Genomic DNA, 17383 nt, shown 5'->3' on the forward strand with positions numbered 1-17383 from the left:
TGTCCCATAGGGGTCCGATAGGGGAGATGACTGAGAGAGTTTAAAGTATTTTTGAGTGGACACTTAGCAAGGTAGTGTGCACCTTAACAATGAAAACATTGCAATGTTGTCTTCATGTAGGTGTTTCCATAGTAGGTGATGTGGATTGAGGTGGTGGGATTGGAGGTTGACCCTTGGTTTAAAAGGCTACTAGTCATTGTGGTAGGGCATGATATGGTGTAGGACTCTACGAAACAATAGTGCTCTAAGTTTTGATAATTACAACAATGGGCATAAGGGTTCATTTAGGATCTATTTGACGTGTGCATAAGTACAACACTCCATTCTCAAAGAAGAAATAGGTTGGGCGTGGGTACACATCATCTTGAAAACTTGATATCAGTTCATTGTTTTGTAATATGCAATAAATGTGCTCAAGGGGCAAGGTTTAGGGTACCATTATTGGAGACACTCCCCTTTCGAGAGGTTGAGCTCCCTAGAGGTTTCACCATCCTTGGCGCATCTAGTTGTTCAAATGATTCCCCCCTAGTTGTTGCCTTGGGGACTTGAGCAAGGTAGGTGGGATAAGGGAGGTGGAGGGGGTGCGCATAGCAATGCAACGACTAACGAATAGGTGTGCAGCAAGTAGCATGTAGCGTACGCAATAGGGTGGCCACTAGCATGTAGCACGAGCAAAGGGGTGAAGGCATGGAAGTGCTCACACCATGAGAGAGAGAGAGAGAGAGAGAGAGAGAGAGAGAGAGAGAGAGAGATTATGGTAGTTAGAAAAAGATGCAAAAAATGAGCTCTACTTAAAAAGAATTGGAGAGTGAGGGGGTTATTTTCAAGAAAGATAAAATGAGAGAGAGAGAGAGAGAGAGAGAGAGAGAGAGAGAGAGAGAGGATTATAGTAGTTAAGAAAAAATGGAGAGTAGGAAGAATCCTAAAAAGCTAGTGGAGGGAATTTCTTTTAATCCCAAATTAATAACACTAATCCCATTTTGGTTCACTTGACTAATCAAATCTTAATCATAGATAATTAATGAGTATTTAGTAAAAGTACCTAATTTTACAAAGATTAAGCATTTCACTTCCAAAATACAAGTCCTGAGTTCAAATCCTCTTTTGAACTTTCTAAAAAATTTTACAAGTCCCAAACTCATCCCCCCTCTCCCCTAGTTCACCCGCAAGATCACTTCCCCTAGTTCACTTTCGACAACAAATCAATGATCACAAACGGCTCTTTCCAACCATAGATCCCTCCTGAAACATGGTGTGTCACATAGTCATGAGGCTCTCCTAACCCTATTCTACAATCAAATTAAAGGAAAAGAAATAAATCACCAATTTTTAAGATTTTCTAGTCCATGTTAAAAAGCTTAAAATTAAGCTCCCACAAAGAGGGAGGGAGAGCTCGTAAACTTTTGGTGATTTCTCTGTGCTACATGGAGGGACAACAAGAAAGATAATGATTTTATGTGTCTTCTGGTTGTTTCTCTATGCTACATCGACGGAGGAGATGTTGGTCGTTTTTGTGTGCTACACCAAGGGAGGACGAGTGATTTTCTTATTTTAGCTTTATTTCACTTGCTGAATGCGTTAATACAAGCTCTAATTTGCAAATGTTTATCTACATCAATAGAAATGAAATTCTTTATGGAGAGAGTTGCAATTGCTTTCACTTTTGATCTTAATAAGGATTTCTCTCAAGACACGTAGTTGGATGCTAGAGAGATGTAACCTGTGACCATCTAGAACCCTATGTGGATGGGATTGAGCACTCCACAAAAAAAGGCCAAACTTAGGTCAAAGTGGCAAAGGAAACCTTGATGTTTTAATGGACTCTTCAAGAGACCATTGTGCTCCTTGATGCAAAGAACCGCTTATTTGATGAGAGTGTAATGGGGACACTAATGACATCTATACGCATGAAGTCGCAACAATGAGAGTATGTCTCTAGAGACAAACTTTGCAAAGAATCTGGTGTTGAAAGGGCACCTTCCCAATGTGATTATAGACGACAAAGAGCTTGGAAAACATTCAAAGCCATCTATGATCATGGAAAAAAGGAGTTCCTTCACGATTCGACTCATATATTGGTCATCTTCACCAACCAAGAAGCTTCCTGTAATATGCAACGGAAGTCTTCATATTGAAGGATCTTGTCACACAAATGCTCACACCGTCTTCTACATCTTGAGTTTTGCGAGTTTAACAATCCACTTTAGTACTTAAGGCTTTAGAGAGATATGAGAGAGAGAGATGAGAAATGTACACCAGATTGGGTCCCAAATTACCCACCACTGAAGGACCCCCTATCCCGTTACCGAGATAGTATTTGCTTTATTACTTTAGAGAGAATGACTGTTGACTGTAGATAAGCCAAATGCAAGATCTCAGAGGATTGAAAGCCTGGCTGATCTGTACACTGTAGAAACACCACAATGAACTGATCTTGAGCCTATGCACTCTTCCCAAGGGTATGAGGAAGGGCTGCACACTTGAGGCTCAGAAGGGACTATAGTGGACTGTTCTAAGCTATGAAAATATGCTGAAAATGCTTATGAATGCTTTGTTACCTTCACCAGATGGCTGGGACAGGTGTGGATGATGCATAGAAGGCTGAGGACTGCTATAGGACTGAAACGCAAATATGTTTGCTGATTAGGGCATGCAGAGGTACTATACGGCTGCGCTTGAGGACTGTACTGTTGTAGGGACTGCTAAACTGCTGTGTGGGACTGCTGAACTGCTGCCCTGGAGAACTAGGGTTGACTGAAGCAAAACGCAGATGCTCAGAGGGCTGGAGAGGCAAACGTAGATGCTCAGAGGACTGGATGAAGGCGGGTATGCTCCTAGGACTGAGGATATGAGGTGCCTAGATTCTGATGGCTGAATGGGCTTCTAAGCACAATGCTTGCCTATTTATACTAGTTGGGAGTTGGTCAAAGTTAGCTGATTGGTCATAAAGTTAATAAACTTTATGTTATAAAATGGCACTAAATGCTAATAAAATACTATAAAATATTAAAAAAATACCAGATAAATCCTAGTTAATTTCCTAAGGCTTCTGTGATATTCTAAGTGATGCACAGGCATATGAATGCATGTTATGCAAAATACAGAGTGCTTTTTGATGCAAACACTAAGGCTTCTACCGACTCTACATGCATGAATGATTCTCTCCAAGTGGGTTAAGGGACTTGACTGACTGACTGACTCGCTAAGGCTGAGGAATGACCTACGTAGCTCGTGCTTGACTTATCCTGGACTGAGGATATACAATGGGGTCATGGCATACGACAAATATCATCCTATTGGGTTCTAATAATGTACAGATGTTGCACTGCTGATGATGAGCCATCTTGTCACCATGCACTGAGTGCATAGTGCATGTGACACTTCCTCAAAAGTGGGACCGTGAGCTTTATGATGCAAATGGAGAGTGTTTTGGAGATGATGGAGATGTGAATCCACCAGGCATTATTTTCAACACTAAACATGATCTTCTAGGTTGGATGACTCAAGAATATTCTTCCTTTGAGTGAGAAAGGATCTGGAGGACTCAAAATTGAAAGAAAGAGCACCACAGGCTGTAGGCCCAAAGCACAAACTGTAGAAGGCTGGAAACGGTTGATTATTGCTGAAAATGAGCACGAGGGAAGCCCGTAGGTGCTTACAAGCATAAGAGACTGTTGCTACAGCCAATGACCTCCAACATATATGCAAGAATGAGATGAGAAGTGGGGGGAAGGGTGAGAACCCTTATATATCCCTCCAAAGAGCTGGTCGGCCAGCTATAGCAGGCCGACAGCTATCCAGTAGCATAAAATGCTTAAAAATAGTAGAAAATCCCAAATAATATTCGCTAAATATGCCAATGCAGGGTCTCATAAAATGACCAGTACAAGCATGAAAAGGTTTAAGTAGACCCTATGGAGATGATATATATTCCAACAAACATCTCAGGTACACGCCCTCTGTTAACGGGTAAGGAACAAATGCATCTCTATGACCTCAACACATCTGAAACCTCATACAGACTATACACCCACCACTTGCATGATTGGACTCTCTGAGCAGCATGGCTCGTAACTGTTAAATCTTCTGCAATATTCTTAACTAATAATATTAAAAAAGACCATGCAAGCTCTCAATTGCTGAAGATTTGAGTCAACAACCAAAAATCTATAAAGATACAAATTTTGTATGTAACCTGCAACACAACAATTTATGCTGTAGAACTAAACTCTGAGGTACATAGAATTGCATCTTAAAAGTGAACTGGGATGCTTCAATTCATTAATCAATTACCAAGCTACAAAATGGTTTTGATATGAAAAACTGGTGAGGACTTTCAGACATTCAATCCACTAGGCGTGTGTGTGTGTGACCTTAACTGATAGATATGAGTGTTGGGGTTCAGACTCACGCCTCGAGCTAGGGATCATGGTGTGATAGCCACTTGGGCGAGGGCCTGCCCACCTTCAAATACTTGTTTCTCATTAAAAAAATAGTTTCAAGTCTTATACACTACATATTTTCTTGAGATTAGACACCCCCAGCAATAAACTGTCCACAAAATGAAGTGGTGTAGCACTTGACATGTGGACTCTTTTTGGATGGCCCACTGGTGCTGTGTGGACCTTGGTGGGGGGGGGGGGGGGGGGGGTGGGGGCGGCGGGCGCGGTAGACACTGTTAAGAGGAAAAAACGGGTAGGGGCTGCATGGACGGACTCTAACATGCTACCTCCTATTTTGTTTGGGGCATTCTCTTCACACCATGAGAGGCATTGATTTGAGGGGGCTGATGAGCTCAACCAGCCCTTCTTCGTGGCAAAAAGCCCATTGCCTGATAGGCATTCGACAATGTGACTTCAGCTATCTCTTTCGCCTTAGCTTCACCATCTGCCAATATAGCATCTACATATGAGGGGTCTGCAATGATCTCAGCATACTTTTTCTGCACCAAGGTAAGCTTTACATCAACCAAAAGATCCACATACATGAAGCAGCAATATAAGCAAATAGTACTTACAACAAAACAGAAAACCATGTTTGGTTTAATCTAAATACCTGAATTGGTTCCAAATGTGCAACCAAAGCGTCCGTAAGAAGTGGCTTGAACTTACCCCAGCCCAATTCCCTGCACTCCTCTGTCACTTCCTGCAAAACACTGACACAGCTCTATAAATAACACGCTAGCTTAGCCAACAGGCTCTAGCCTGAGTGGTTCAAACCCTGGCACCTAATATGATAAAACTCTCTCTCTCTCTCTCTCTCTCTCTCTCTATATATATATATATATATATATATATATATATATATATATATATACATACATACCATGGAACACCGTTCCGCACTCTTGGAATGTGGGAACGGCGTTCCCTACAAGAAGATAATCTGGGAACGGCGTTCCCTACAAGAAGATACCTTGGAATGTGGGAACGGCGTTCCCTACAAGAAGATAAATCTTGGAAGATATATGTACATATATACATATATACCATGGAACACCGTTCCGCACTCTTGAAATGTGGGAACGGCGTTCCCTACAAAAAGATAATCTGGAACGTGTCAGAACACCCTAGAACGTTCCGTGAACAACTTGTGTGCTGTTCCGGGGCTCATCACCTGTGCTAGCTGGTTGTTGCTGGCTGCCACTCATCGCCTGCATGTGCTACCGGTACGAACCCATTCATACCATACAGTTCGTATGGTACGGTACCGTATGATATCGTACGGTTTCATACGGTACGAGCCCCTCCCCCCCTTGAGAAAAAAACTCCAAAAGCTAAAAAAAATATAGAAATCCTGCTTAACAAAGATCCCAAATGCCCACAATACTTTCGCAACTTTCGTGTCCACTCAGTAGTCCATATGGGGTTGCTGAGAGACCTAAAAAATATGGCAAGCTAGACTGGTAGTGTACACTTGATGGGTAGGATGAGAGAATCTTGCTACATCACTTGGAGATCCCTGGTATAGGTAGGCTAGGCAGTCAGATCCTCAAGTTATGTACGAGGGAGAAGATTTGGACATGGCCATTTTGATCTAGAGAGGAGTCCCTAAACCTATCACCCTAGATGCACTGCTTGTATTTGTGCAAGGACGGTCCCTTAGTCATAAACGCTACACTGGGAGACCTTTGGTATTGCATTACCCATGCAGGTTCTTTTTTGGAGACAATTGGGAGATCCAATTGGGAGAGATACATCTCGAGACACATCTCCATGTTCTGGTTCCTCAAGCACTGTAGACTCCTTCCCCCCCCCCCCCCCCCCAACCTTCCTTCACATTCAAGCTCCATAATTTATAAGCGTAAAAAAAAAACCGTATTTTATCGTATGGCATCCGAAAATTTCATATCGTACCAAAAATTCCCGTACGGTATCGTATTTTCGTACCGTGACAACTATGGCTGCAGCCTGCTCATGATTCGTCGCCTGTGTTGACAGCCAGCTGCCGGTCAAGCTTCATGCCGTGCTACCTAGGGCAGTAGGGCTAGCTAGTAGCCGCCAAGGGCCAAGCCTCCTACACTGTATAGTAAGGCTTAAGCACCCTGTCACTATCCGTCTCCACGCAGCATGGCTTCGAAGTGGTGGGATGAGGTTGATAGCAGCATCAAATATTCCAGCAAGAGAGGAGGAAGGAAGTGGAAGTGCCGCTATTGTGACAACGAGAAGAATGGAGAAGCAAATAGACTCCGTGCCCATCTCATTGGAGAGAAAGGCCACGGCATCAACTTTTGCCATCTCATTCCAGATGCAAAGAAGGCTGCTTTTACCGCATTCACAACTTCATTGGTTGCACCCAAACCGACGAGGCAACTAGCACCTATGGCACAAATTGTTTCTTCTTCATCAGGCTCATGAGGGGGCCTCTTCCACTCCTTCTATGGCTTCTCATGTAGGGCCCTCTGAGGTTCCTTCTCGTGCTCCCATTCCATCAGGCAGGCAAGTAGGCAAGCCTTGCAACACATGGCATCCAAATAGGAAGGCACATGTAGATGCGGCTGTTGCTCGTTTCTTTTATAGTTGTGGCATATCTTTCAATGCCGCAAGATCTCCTTGTTATAAGGAAATGGTTCAAGAGATTGCAAGGTTTGGTCCCACTTATGAGCCACCAAGCTTTGAGGCTTTGAGGACCAAGGTTTTGTAGGATGAGAAGGCATCCATTGAGCTGGCATTGTAGACTATCAGGGAGGGGTGGCAGAAGTATGGGGTCACTCTCATTGGAGTGGTTGGAACGACACAAGGTCTCGCACCATTTAGGGCATCATTGCATACTCCAGGGTGGGTCATACTTTGTGAGTTCCATGGACAACTCCGAGGGAGGAAAGACCACACAGAGACTTGCTGATATTTGGAGTGAGGCCATTGAGTATGTTGGGGCCTCAAATGTCTTGCAATTTATTGGAGATGGTGAAAATGCCAATAGGGCAGCAGGAGCAATTATTGAGGCACGCTATCCCGACATTTGTTTTAGTCCATGCATTGTCCATTGTCTTAACAATCTCTTGAAGAACGTTGGAAAATTGCCTTACTACTTACCTGCCATTGAGATGGGGAGAGAGGTGGTGACCTTCATCACATGCCATCATTACATTCTTGCAATCTATCACAAGGTTGGCTAAAAGTTTCTATTGAAGTATTCTGACACATGCTTTGCCTATAACTTCTTGATGTTGGAGCAGTTGGATGAGTGCAAGAATGCATTGAGGCAGCTTGTGGTGAGTGATGGTGCATTGGTTACAGTCTCACTCCAGTGTAGGTACAGGTTGCTCTCAAACTTTACTCAATGAGAGCTTCTGGGAACAAGTTCATCATGTCCTTGCTATTGTCTCTCCTATCATTCGCATGATGAGACTTGCTGATGGTGATGACCCTTGCATTGGCAAGGTATATGAGGGACTGGATAAGATGGTGGAGTACATTAGGGAGATTGAACTAGATGTTGATAGGTTTGAGGACTAAGGAGCTATGCAGTCACGGTGGAATAGTTACCGCTAACATTTGTAGGCAGCAACAGCATTCGTATTAGATCTAGAGTTTCAAGGCCGGGGATAGGAGATAGATGGAGAGGTGGCCATAGGGTGGGAGAAGACTCTCTAGAGATTGGTGCCTATCAGACTCAGAGGAGAACCATCAAAACTCAGTCGAGCTCATAGTCACAAAAAAATGCCTTTCATGATTTCGAAACCTGTGAAACGTTTTGAGGCGAAATGTTTCTACGAAATCATGAAACTCCTCCATCAGAGACGTTTCGCCCAAATTTGATGTAGCGTTTTTTTTTTCATTTTTTTCCCAGTGTTTTCGATCTGACTCGCTTGTTGCTCGCCACACGTTTGCTCGCCTCGCCCGATCTACCCACGATCTGCTCTCCGCGTGCTCGCCTGGTCGCCGCTCAAGTGCCCTTGCTCCTAATTCTTCTCCCTTCTTCTTCTCCCCCTCTTCTCCTTCCTCTTCTTCTCCTTACTCCCTTCTTCTCCTTCATCCACTTCCTCTCCTTTTCCTCCCTTCTTCCCTTGTTCCATTTCCTCCCCTTTTCTTCTCCTTCCTCTTTTCTTCCACTTCCTCTCCTTTTCCAAATTTCCCCTTTAATCTCATAAATCTATGTTTCTAGCCTCAAATTCCACAATGCCTCACCGCAACAGAAATGACCATACTCAGAATGTGTGGGATGACACCATATTCATCCACAAGTATGGGACCTCCAGCACCAAATGTGCAGTGTGCAAGTATTGTGGAGATGTCTTGCGTGGTAGTAGCACCCGTGCAAGAGCTCATTTCACTTGGGAGGGAAAGCAAGGGTCACATGGATGTTGTCGTGTGAGTGAGGCCGTTTTTCTTGCTCATGGTGGTTTGGCGGAAAAATTTCAAGAAGTGCGCCCACTCATGTGCCCTCTACTACCTTTAGAGCGGATTGAGGAGTGTGTAGAAGGTGCAAAGAAAATTCAGAGAGGAGGCAGGCAACCATCGGCCCCAAGCTCACAACCACCAAGCTCATCAAATGTTGGTGGTGTGAGCTCACAACCACAAAGTGCACCAAGAGGAATTGGCACACCTTCACACTACCGCTATGGATGGAGCACCCTCACATGCGTCTATGGCGGATTCTCCTCATATGGGTGAGTCTTTATCAAACCTTCCCATAGATGACACTCATGACACACTCCCTATGCCTTCAAGCACAGGGCCCTTTCAAGGCTTCAGAAAAAAGAGGGGTAGACAATCCTCGCATGGTAATCAAAGCACTCTTGCGTCACGGTATGCCCCAATGCTAAAGCAAGAGGCACAAATCGTCGAGCATCAATTCTTCTATCAATGTAATCTTCCCTTCAACATTGCTCGTGTGCCCGCATGCCATAAGTTTTATAATGCATTAGTTGCAGCGGCCGCCGTGGGAGCTTCCGTCTTAAATCCCGTCAACTCTAAGTCTTTGAGGACTACACACTAGACAAACCCAATCAACCAAATAAAAGATGAGTTAACGGGATTGAAGGCATGTTGGCAGCGGTATGGATGCTCTATCGTTTCCGATGAATGGAGTGACATAGTAAGCCTTTAATCTTCTCCTTTTTTTCTTTGATCTTCTTATGCATTGTAATTTGTGTTACATCATACACTTTGTTTATTATGCACGCTAGAGGCGGCGACACATGATCAATGTCTTGGTCTCTTCTTGTGCCGACACAACATTAGTGCGTGTTGTTGATGCCTCGGCCCTTGGTTTGCATATCAAGAATGAGTGGATATATGGGCACATTTGGCAAGATATTGAGGAGGTTGGCTCATAACATGTGGTCCAAGTCATCATCGACAATGGATCAAATTGTGCAAAGATGAGAGAGCTATTAGAGAGTGTTTATCCCACCATTGTATGGACTCCTTGTGCCTCCCACTCTCTTGATTTGATGATTGACGATGTTGCAAAGCTTCCATGGGTGGAGATAGTGTTAGAGAAAGCCTTGCGCATCATCAAGTTTATCAACAAGCCTCAAGCTTTGGCACTCTTTAGAGTCGTTTGTCACTATGATCTCGTGACGCCGGCAAAGACTCGCTTTGGTCATCTTTTTCTTGTGCTTCAAAGGTATGTAGCACATCGTTTGGAACTTCCAAGCATCCCATCTTCTCTCAATGGTTTAAACTTTAAAGATGGTTTTCAACCTTCTCTACTAAGTACACTCGATGCTCAAGGCTCATTAAAATTTTAATGCATTTCAAGATGGTGCAAAGCAAAGACTCTCTTCGTCGTCTAGTTTGTAGCGAAGAGTGGAGTAAGTGGGCCGGAAGCCGTAAGCCTAAAGCTCAAGTGATCACTACTCACATTTTAAGTAATGACTTTTAGGAGGCGGCGGATGGCATCAAGCAAGCTGTTGCACCACTTTATTTCATCTTGCGACTCTTTGACCACGAGGGATGCACCATGAGCTTGCTATACCACTACATGCAACGGCTCGGGCAATGCATGACCGCATGTAGAGTTCTATCCCTTGAGAGGTATGCAATCATGACTCTTAAAAGTTTTAAGTCCCGTAAGTAATGGCCATTTAGGTCTCATGACCATGATTATGATTTGCATGTGCAGGGTTTCCGACCTCTCTCGAATTTGGAACGAAAGGAGGATTTGGTTTCATAAACCAATCCACATTATTTCATACATGCTTCATCCTTTATACAAGGATCCAAGCCATTGGCATGATTGCAAGTTGGTTTGTGGCTACTTGGATAGAGTATTTGCTCCCAAGAAACAAGCCACGTAATAAATCTTTGGTCTTAGTCCTTACTACTTACATTCATGAATCATGGACCATGGGTTTGCTATTAACACAGGGTCCATGGATCATGGACCATGGTTTTAAGTATGCTATTAACTTATGCATTTAATTTTTACACTCTTGATAGCATTGACGAGGAGTCCATACTCTTTGCTCAAGATCGTGACCAGTTTGCACCAGAGATTGCCATGAGAGAGGAGCAAAGATGGCAAGCCGTCTCATGGTGGGAAATCAATGGGCAGTTGACTCTGACTTTGCAGACCTTGGCTCTTCGCACTCTCTCCCAAGAATGCACTAGTGGTGTGGCCGAGCGCATTTGGAGAATATGCGCAGACATTCACACAAAGAAGAGAAATAGGTATACATATTTTGTTCTATGCTTTAAAGTTGAACTAGTAACTAGTAAGAATCGCGACTCACGAGTCAAGACTAAAGACTCAAGAGTCACTATTCACCTTCTAATCTTCCTTTTGTGTGCTTGATGTTACAGGTTGAGTATAAGCCAACTAGATAAGTTGGTCTATGTGAATGCAAATCTTCGGCTACTTGAGAAGCTCAAAGAACGTGATGGGAGCATTGAGGAAGCAAAGGTTCTCAAGCGGAAGGTGAAAGAGATTGATCGCATGGTGATCATGAAGCTAGAGTGAGGAATCAAGCGTGGAGAGCAGATCGACCTTACCTTCATTCAGAAGCGCAACGATGAGGATCTCACATATGATTTCCTTTCTGAGGACGAGGAACGCTTCAGATGGGTCACACGAGCCCACGCTCGAGCTCTTCTTACTGCCCTTGAGCCAGAGGATGATGATCTTGATTTACCTTCTCCTTCAAATGTGGGTACTTCTAGTGCATAGTCGAGACGTGGAGGAGGCACCAGCCACCGTGGTAGAGGTCGTGGAAGAGGTCGCTCTCTTGTTATGCGAGAGATCATGCCATCGGATGAGGAGCTAGGGAGTTCTACTTCCACTAGTAGTACTAGTGCCTTGGACACTCATTAGCACCATAAGCACTAGCTCCTAGAGCCATGAGCACTAGTTCCTAGTTTTTGAGCTTTGACATGTGACCACATGTCACACATGATGTCCCATGATGATGATACATTATACTCATCTTTTTTTTTTTTGGGTTTTTTGCTACTATGTATAATCTATGATGTATGATCTATCTCATCTCATTTACGATCTTTGATGACTAGTCTTGGGCCTTCTTGGCATTTTGGTCTCAATGATGAATTCATTTTGGTATTTGAATTTTGGAGTCTCGACTCTCGAGTCTCAACTTATGATGCTTTGTGACTCGTGAGTTCGTGACTCATTCGTATAGAGTCTAGACTCGTCACTCTATATAGTATGTACTAGGGATTCTGTGGAACGATAATGTTTTGTGAAATATTGTGCACTTTGGAGTCTAAACAAATTATAATGCACTTTGAAGTTTGCACAATGCCCTGTATGTTTTAAGTTTCAACTTTCAACTTTCTAGTGGTTTTTCATAGATATAATATATATATATATATATATATATATATATATATATATATACATATACGTATATATACATATACATATACGTATATATACATATACATATACGTATATATACATATACATATACGTATATATACATATACATATATATACATATATATATATAATAGTTTATAAAATAAAGTATTTTTGAAACCTGCGATTTTTTTAGTGAGGGACGAAACCTTTCGAAAAAAACCTTCAAAACCTCGAAACGTTTCTTGTGACAGTGGTCGAGCTTCTACAGGAACAAAATGGGCCCATTTTATGCAGATGCCTTGACAGACAGGTTTGTAGTTGGATCAATTTATGGTGGGAGGATTATGGAGCTGACACCCCAGAGTTGTAGCGGTTGGCCATTCGCATTCTTAGCCAGGGGGATAGGTCCTCCTCTGTGAGCACCTGTGGAGCTCATTCCATCACATAGCGTCAAAGAAGAGGAATCGCCTTGGCATAGCCACAGTTGCATAGAAACGCGTTTCGTGCAGGTTTGAAACGTACGAAACGTTTCGTCCTGTACGAAACACGTTTTTTTTTTCATGGTGGATATTATAAAAAACCTACGCATCGAATTGTTTCGTACGGTGTACCGTGTACCTTTTTCGTTCGTGTTTCCCAGTGGCGACCGCCTGTACATTTTTGCCGTCTTGTGTGCTAGCTTGCCATCCTGTCAGCGACTCAACCTGCCTGCTCCTTGGTGTCCTTGGGCCTTGTGGAGGTCTTCCAAAGGGGTAATGTCATGTTTTGCTTTATGTTGGTTTTCTTTGCACAACTCACAAAGCAGCAAGCTTTTTTCTCTTCCATCAATTTTTATGGTATATCTTCCACATTCCACCCTTGCTCTATTGAGGCCTAACTTCTAAGGCTATCTACCTTCTCTTCCCCTTGCTCTATTGTTGGCCAAGATGACAGTTAAAATCATGAATCATATAATGAGATTACTTTATGTTCTGTGTTGCACGTGCAGGGCCAACATATGCATTTATCCCCGCCTTGTAGGATGCCTCGAACAGGTGATTCTCTTTGGAACAATGTCACCTTCGAGTCTAGATATGGTGGCTCGGGCTCCAGAAAGTGGAAATGCAACTTTTGTGCTGATAAGCACCATGGCAGTGTCACCAGGCTAAAGGCACATTTGTCACAAACAAAGGGTTTTGGCATCGGGCCATGTAAGCATGTGCCACAAGAAATCTATGATAGCCTAAAGGCTTGGAAGGCCATGCAGCTAGGTATCCCCCTTGAGGATATCCACAATCTAGGAGAGCCTAAAGCACGTCAAAGTGTCTCCAAGAGGACTCGCAATATCAGAGAAGAAGATACTAGTGGTGAGATTGCAGGTGGTGTTGCAGGTGGTTCTAGCTCGGCACCTCGAGCCAAAAGAACTAGTCTTCCAGTGTTTAAGAAAGGACATGCGCAAGCAGGGATGCAAAAGGCTGCCATGAAAGAGGCAACGAGGGAGTTGATGAAGTTGTTTATTCAATGTGGATTATCCTTCCACATTGTCAGGACTCCTCGATGGAAGAAGGCAATGAGAACTATCGCCTGCATTGGGTGTGAGTGGGATGGCCCCTCCTACGAAACATTGCGTACTACTGAGCTTCGCAAGGAGCAACTGGCTGTGGAGATGGAGATGGAGCCTCTCAAGGCCACTTGGGTAAAGTATGGTTGTACTTTGCTTTGTGATGGATGGACAGATGTGCGGAAGAGAAATGTGTACAACATTCTTGTGTCCTCCTGCAAAGGCACAATGTTCATTCGTGCCATAGATGCATCGGTGCCAGGGATAGTGGTTACAGGGGAGTTCATTATGTCCCACATGCGCCAGGCAATCAATGAAATTGGGCTTGATAACATTGTGCAGGTGATCATGGACAATGGGTCCAATTGTGTATCCATGGGCAGGATGTTAAGAGGAGGAGTTCCCCAAGATTGTGTGGACACCTTGTGCAGCACATAGCCTTGACTTGATGATTGAGGATGTGGGGAAGCTTGATTGGGTGAGCCATGTATTTTCAGCTGCATCTACCATGGTGAACTTTGTCACAAAGAGGCCAAAGGTTTTGAGCATGTACAGGGCCTATAGTGATCTTGAGCTTCTAAAGCCCTCCAAAACTCGGTTTGCATATATGTTTATTGTGGTGGAGAGACTAGTGAGAGTGCGACATGGCTTATTACGCACTATTGTGTGTCGTGAATGGACAGCATGGGAGGACAAGGATGAGCCCAAGTCTATAGCATTCTCTCTTATGGTCATGAGAGATACTTGGTGGTAGGATGCAGAGGGACTTGTGAAGGCACTTCAGCCCATGTATAGTGTCCTTCGGCTCACAGACATGGAGGGGAGTACCATTGGGCTGCTTTATGAGTTCATGGACAGAATTGGTGAAGCTCTCAATGATTGCACTACCTTGTCGCGTGACAGGTGCTCACCCTTGGGCTTTAACTTTAGTCTTTGAGTCTTTCTCTTGAGTCTTCCTATAAGTTATTTTATAAATCTTGATCTCTTATGTATGTCACATGTAGAGTTCAAGATATTAAGGAGATCTGGAATCGGCATTGGGATTGGTTTCATAGGCCAATCCATGCTGTTGCCACATTTTGCATCCCCTTTGGAGGAATGAGGAGCAATACCTCAATGAGGAGCTAGAGTCAAGATGGACCGAGTACATTACCAAGTTGGTGGGAGTGGGAGGTGATATACAGCTTATGAGAAAGCTCGAGGATGAGCTTCTCATTTACCGCAATGGTAGCCATATGTTTGGGTGAGCTACTACATTGCTCAGGGAGACATAGTTGGAGCCAGTGTCTTGGTGGGAGAAATACGGTATTGGGACACCCAACTTGGTAAGGTTCTTGATTCTTGAATCTTGTATCTTTGTCTTCTATTCTTTCAAAATCTACATTCAAATGCTACTCTCTTTTTGACTCTAACTTAACATTCTTTTTTGTACAATGTAGAGACGGATTGCATTGAGAGTTCTCTCCTAGGATTGCAGTTCAGGGCCTTGTGAGAGGAACTGGAGTACATGGGCTCTTTTTCACACCAAAAAGAGAAATAGACTCTCCACAGCATAATTGGAGAGGCTTGTCTTTTGTCATTGCAATCTCCGATTGCTAGAACAAAAGGGTCATCCCATTGAGCCTCGCCAAGTGAATCCAGATAAGATTGATATCATGAAGTGCAAGGAGATTCCCGACATTCCTCAAGAGGAGAGAGACATCTATTCTATGCTCTATGAGATCATCATGGCTCCAGCTCGCACTACACGATCTTCTCGAGAGGCTAGTACTAGTGGTGCACCTGCACCTCTAGAGGATGAGGCATTTGAGGACTCCGCTACCGGCAGTGACCTTGAGAGTGAGGCTGCAGAGGTAGAAGATACAGATGAGGATAAGCATGAGGATGCAGTTGAGGATGCAGATAGTAGCTTTGCAGAAGATGCAGATGAGGATAAGCATGAGGATGCAGTTGAGGATGCAGATAGTAGCTAGCAGCTGCCAGCATCATTTTATTTGGACATGTTATTTAGTTTGAACTTTGGACATGTTATTTATTTTGATCTTGGATTTTGAGTCATGACTCATCACCCACGTGGTGATCCTTTTGATTTCTGTTTAGTCATCAGTGAGGATCACCCACGTGATTTGTGATATCATCATATCTTACATGTATTTTGTTTTTATTGAAATGAATTCAATGTGGTCTCTTATAAGTTATGTCAACAGTTTTTTCTTTTGTATATTTCAAGTTAAAATTATACATGCTTTTTCTATTTTGTATGAAACCTTTTTGTACCCGTTTCTTACCTTTTATGAAACGTTTCAAAACATATGAAACCCGTTTCATACCTGCCATTTCAGAAACGCCTGGCAACACTGGGCATAGCAAAGGCGAATGATCTAGTCTTTGTTAATGCAAACTTGCATTTGCTTGACAAGGTTGCTGGGGAGTTTGTGGAGGAGGGCTTCATTGGCTTCGGGCCTCATAATGACGATGACTCAGTTGGTAGTCACTTAGCAGAGGGAGATGCATTTGAAGCGGAATCTGTCGATGCCACATATGTAGATTGGTCACCCATGATTGATCATTGTACTATGTAGTTTTGATTTATCATGTATCATTGATTCATTTTGTCGTTGTTACCTCTTGCTTTAAGCTTTGACTCGTTACTCTTGATTGTAGATCATCTATGAATTGACATTGATCATTGATAATTGATGTAATTTGTAATCTCATTTTTGCAAAGGCCTCGGCCTAGGAGTCGAACTTGAAAGTTACAACTCCATTTTGGAGTTCTCTGATTATATTATATTTTGTACATCTATAATTTCAATGTATTTTGACTTAAAAAAAATAATCAAAAGTAAAGATATGACGTGGCATTCCCTTGATCCTCAAAACATTTCTATTTCCAAGGGTCAAAACGTTCCCCTGTTCACATTCCTTGGTAACTCACATATATATATATATGTGTGTGTGTGTGTGTGTGTGTGTGTGTGTATATATACATATATATACATACATACATACATACACACATACACACACCTATCTTTTTTTTTTGGTGAAACCACTGTTTATATTAAATAGTAAACCATACAATCATAGTCACCCGAAGCGGGTGGAACAATGAGAACAAACAAGAAAAACTAGGAAAATTCTTCCAATTGCTGTAGAAAAAGCTCGTCAAGATCATAGCAATCTCGAAGAGATTGGACTAGGGCAGCACGGAAATAGGGGAAGGGATGAACAACATCACCAGAAAAGTGCAGATGATATCTGGTAGAATAGATGGTCCAAAGAGCCCAAAAGCGCACCCATGCGAAGAAATCATCATGCCCCGGTAAAGCCGGGGACAATCTACCAAAAATCCAAAAAAGGCGCCCAAAGCGCCGTCGAGGGAATCTATACTACAACAGTGTAGTCAAATGTTGAAGAAAATCGCGAGGATGCAAGCAACTCCACAACAAGTGAGGTACGGTCTCGGGCATAAGGCGGCAGCACCGACATAAAGCTGAAACAATACGCCTTTGGGCTTTTAAAGTCGATTTCCACCAAGGCAAAGGCTTATCCAAGTGCCATAACTTGTTCCCA

At 43.2% G+C, this 17383-nt stretch overlaps 1 protein-coding gene across 2 annotated transcripts in view; it reads right to left on the reverse strand.

Moving 5' to 3' along the window:
* Positions 1-4252: 4252 nt before the first annotated feature.
* OVA4 (Nucleotidylyl transferase superfamily protein) overlaps positions 4253-17383 on the reverse strand; it is a 100917-nt gene continuing 87786 nt past the window's right edge. For both annotated transcript variants that reach the window (XM_086815424.1, XM_086815433.1), the window contains 2 exons: positions 5056-5145; positions 4253-4942 (listed from right to left, as the gene is read on the reverse strand). In XM_086815424.1, coding sequence (XP_086671550.1) covers positions 4796-4942; positions 5056-5145 — 237 coding nt within the window. In that variant the 3' untranslated portion in view covers positions 4253-4795. The remainder of the gene's footprint in view (positions 4943-5055; positions 5146-17383) is intronic.

Source organism: Cibotium barometz, chromosome 2, assembly GCF_041138505.1.
Source record: "Cibotium barometz isolate CiBa-2024 chromosome 2, ASM4113850v1, whole genome shotgun sequence".
In the NCBI taxonomy this organism is placed as follows: Eukaryota; Viridiplantae; Streptophyta; class Polypodiopsida; order Cyatheales; family Cibotiaceae; genus Cibotium; species Cibotium barometz.